Here is a 4,477-nt window from a genome sequence, read left to right on the forward strand (position 1 = left end):
AGTAAAAGTTAAAAAGTAAAGTACAAAATATATATTAAAAAAATACTTAGGCTAAGTAAATCTATAGTTACGATACGATACAACGATACGATACAATTTTATTGTCAGCTTACACTGAAATTTGTTTTGCGTCCATGACATCACCGTTCAAGATACAGACGAGACATTACAGGACAAAAATCACAGAAACAGAAAAGAACAACGACATAGTCTGTTTTTCTTAAATTTAGGGACTCTAAACCGACTCATGGAGGGCAACAGTTGATATTCATTATTGAAAACATGTAAGGGACTCAGAAGAGATAGGCCTACTCTTCGCCAGTCTAAGCATGCTCTTGGTCTGGGCTTCTTTAAAGGAAAAGGAACACAACAGGCCTACTGTACCAACAATTTTAGCGCAGATCTTAATTTGGCTATATAGTTTGTTTTTATACAGTAGATAGGCTGTTAAACCAGGCCATGCTACAGTACAACATCACAGTTTGAACAGCAGACGTATAAAAAAGAGACAAGATCTGACTGCTAGCACCAAAAGATCTAAGTCTGCGTAAGGAGTAGATACGCTGCTAATTACTTTACACCTAACCTCGGGTCACCAGGCTTTCCACCTCGGAGGAAAGCCTCGTCTGTGAAGCGGTCTGGAGCGGATGGTAATTTACGTCATGTTTGTAGTCACTGGTTTGTAGTCATCAGGCAGGAAACCAAAAGGCGGAATAAGAAGTATCCGTTCATACAGGTAGTACTGATTCCGCCTTGTGGTTTCCTGCCAGATGACTACAAATCATTGACTACAACATGATGAAAGTTAGTTACTATCCGCTCCTGACCGGATCATAAACCCGAAATGGAATGCTGCGCAGGCTACTTTACACCACTGTCCACATGTCATGGTGGGGCGGCATAGCTCAAGATATCAGACCAATCGTTCATTTTGTGAAAGAAAATATATCTATATATTGGGAACAAAACTGGTGAATGAATGAATGTTTTTTTTGTGTCTTGACATAAAGGAGCCATCCCTTATGGGATTATAAGACACCAAAAACATAAATAAACAAAATCACATTCACTTCATGAAACTACATAACTATAGAAACTACACAAAAAGAAAAGAAAAGAGAATATTTGGTTAATACCCAACATCACATATATATGTTTTCTTTCTTTCTTGTGTTCTAAAATCCAAACCAGCCTCTCTGTGCCTCTTAACCATATCAGATCCAGGTTTCCACACCTACTAAACAGTTTTTGACGTAGTTCAGTTAAAAATCTCTGCATTCTCAATATCGTTTATATCACAGTAAGTGCAAATCCGCTCTTCCTCTATTACTCCTCTATACCTACCAGTCTCAAGGTGCAGGGGCAAGATCCCAGAACGAAGTTGGGCACACAGAGATCCTTGTCTTTTGGATAATGGAGCACAAACATACTTTTCATTAGCATGACAGCTTTTTATCATAAAAAAATGTTCTCAGCTTTGGTTTATGCAGTATATCCTGTAACCATTTGTTTTGATATAAACTATAAAATGTGTCTTTAACCTATGGAGATGTTTACAATACTGTTATTTTGAAAACTGTGAAGTAAACCCAGTGTGTGCATGCGTGCGCGTGCGTGTTGCAGTGCGTAGCTGTATTAATCTTCAGGTGTTGGAGTTGGAGCGCATCACCGACCTGGGCCTGCAGATGGCAGCAGAGCTCTGTAAAGACGGACTGAAGAATCTCCAGACGCTCATCCTGACTCACACTCCTGTCAGTGGACAAGCCATTCTGCACTTTCACAGTAAGACCACCTCTAGAAAAGAGCTTCCCAAACCTTTCAGGTCGAGTCCCAAAAGAGAGAGTAGACGTTTGCACGGGACCAGCGGTGCCATATGCATTTTCAAAGCATGTTGATTTGAATGATCAGTCAATCAATGTTGTGGTGGCTTGAATCAATGGAACTAATGAAATACATACATACATAAATACATACCATTAATATAGTGGTTGCAACTGTATTAATTGATTACCCGAGTCCCGTGGTGGGAGTTCTGCTCTGTTTTTGGTAGTAGTTCCGGTCATTTTGTGGGGGGCACTGGGGCCACGCATTAAAAGTAAATTAATCCACAAAACTAACGTCATTTGTATTTTGTATTGACCTATTTCTAAAATATGAGTGCAACTTTCATTCATTTTTTACCCCTCTATCACACGGAACTATGTTCTTTGTATCCATATCACTATGCCCAAAAAGTTGTTGATTAAATCTGGTTTCAGCATTAATTTATGATGTATTTTCTCTATTATTAAGGTTATTTTTGCAGTCAGTTTGTGTTGGTGGTGGGGAGGGGGGCGGGGAGGGGGTCGCGAGACATGGCCAAAGCATTTCCGGGGGTCCCCAGCCAAAAACGTTGAGAACCCCTGCCCCTTTAAAGCACTTTATTCATTTATATTAATTGGCATAGTATGCTGCAGAGCAGACAGCACAACGTACAGGTTTTGGCGTGCAGCCTTGTCAGCGTTGTAACAACAGCGTTGTCCCCAGCAAAAGTACCGTAGCTAACGTAGCATCACAATCATTTTAACCACTCTATCCATTTTGATGTATTGGGGGGGGGGGGAATATAAAAAAAATCATTTAGAATTTTGTTTCACCTAAATCTTCTCTTTTGGGGGGTGCGTGCGTGCGTGCGTGTGCGTGCGTGTGCGTGCGTGTGTAGGTGCGTGTGTTCATCTCAGGTCTATAGTGGTGGAGGTTTCGGCAGCAGATTACTTTGAAGAAACGGACAGCCAGGAGACCAGGACTCTGTTTGAAGACATTATCAACACTCTGCAGGTGTTGATTGATGTTTTCATTGACAAAAATGCAAATACACGTTCATATGTCATATCACATGTCATACAATATATCATCTCTGTCAGGCGGAAACCTCATTATGTTCGAAACGGTTACTTTTCAGATTCAAATTCAAAAACAGCAAAAGTAGCAGATCTACAAGCTCAAAACGTGTCACTTATGGGCCGCATTTGGAGCTTGTGGATCTGCCCAACAGCAACGATATTATACACGGTGTGTGTGTGTGTGTGTGTGTGTGTGTGTGTGTGTGTGTGTGTGTGTGTGTGTGTGTGTGTGTGTGTCCTTGCATGTGTGCATTCCTCAGGTTCTTCAGAGACGTCCAGGTCTGTGTGATGTTTTGAAAATCAAGACAGAAGCATTCTGCTGACCTCAACTCTACACACACACACACATGCACACGTGTACGCACACATGCACACACAAAGGCGCGTGGACGAACACGCACGCACGCACGCACGCACGCACGCACGCACGCACGCACGCACGCACGCACACACACACACACACACAAACACACACACATGATGTACATGTCAACATCACACATCACACACTTATTGAATAAAGTTGTGGAAAAACACTATCTGAGAGTATGACTTATTATTAGGGCCCGAGCACTGCACATGCACTAGTGCGAAGCCCAATTGAAATTGCAATGATTATTATTATTATTATTATTACCAGTAAGACGCCCTGAGGGCGAGAAGCGACCTCACCCTAATGCACAAACCACACCAAAGGGTCGGGTCGGGACAAAATGTTTTTTAAGGTCAACCACACCAATGCAACTCCTTGGTTGACCATTAAAACGGTTTTATCCGGACCTGACCCTTTGGTGTGGTTTGGGCTTAAAGGGCGAGGTTGCGTGCCGTGCACACATCCGCCTGGGTGATGGCAGACTGCTGGGCGAGCGCTGGCACTTTGGCATGGGGGGTCAGATCAACATATGGAATGAATTCTGTCCTGGCCATACCTGTATATGGAGCGTGTCTTGAGTGTACAGGGTTTGATGAGGTCAGATCAACATGTCAGAACAGGAAGGACGGGTGGGGAGGGTCAGAAGAGGTCAGCTCCATATATGGAAATCCAAGGGTTTGAGACCATATATGGCGTGATGTCACAAGGCGTGACCATAATGGAGGCGTGAAGTCACGAGGCGTGACTAAATATGGAGGTGTGATGTCACGAGGCGTGACCATGGAGGCGTGGGGTGACTAACTAACTGAAGGACGGGAGATCAGGTTTTCATAGTAAATGCGACCTACGGCCATGAAAAACGACATACTATAGTATGTTGTTTTTCATGATTTTTGACGATGAAAAGAAATGATGAAATTGATGAAAAAGAAAAACGACATACAGTACTATAGACTGTTTATGAACCACAATGGAAACAAGCCTCTGGCTGGCTCTTTTATCATTATCTATTTGGCTCTTTGTACACAGCAAGCACAGTGGCTCACTGGCTAAAGAGCCTGCCTGGGAATCAGGAGGCCACAGGTTCAAGTCCCGGCTCCGACTGTATATCCCTTGAGACTGCGACAAGTTTCAGCTTACAGGAAAGAAGTAGAAAACCTGGCACAATGGTATCAAGAGAACAACCTGGCTCTCAACGTTGACAAAACAAAAGAGCTGATCT

At 42.8% G+C, this 4,477-nt stretch overlaps 1 protein-coding gene across 1 annotated transcript in view; it reads left to right on the plus strand.

Annotated features, from left to right (window-relative positions):
• The window catches only part of LOC306914144 (F-box only protein 41-like), a 23,889-nt gene extending 20,579 nt beyond the window's left edge, over positions 1 to 3,310 (plus strand). Inside the window, exons 15-17 of the mRNA XM_079491077.1 lie at positions 1,624 to 1,782; positions 2,702 to 2,817; positions 3,143 to 3,310. Of these exons, the coding sequence (XP_079347203.1) occupies positions 1,624 to 1,782; positions 2,702 to 2,817; positions 3,143 to 3,205 (338 nt within the window). The 3' untranslated portion in view covers positions 3,206 to 3,310. The remainder of the gene's footprint in view (positions 1 to 1,623; positions 1,783 to 2,701; positions 2,818 to 3,142) is intronic.
• The last annotated feature ends 1,167 nt before the right edge of the window (positions 3,311 to 4,477 follow it).

The sequence above is a fragment of the Electrona antarctica genome (genome assembly GCF_951216825.1).
Source record: "Electrona antarctica genome assembly, chromosome: 21".
Lineage (NCBI taxonomy): Eukaryota > Metazoa > Chordata > Actinopteri > Myctophiformes > Myctophidae > Electrona > Electrona antarctica.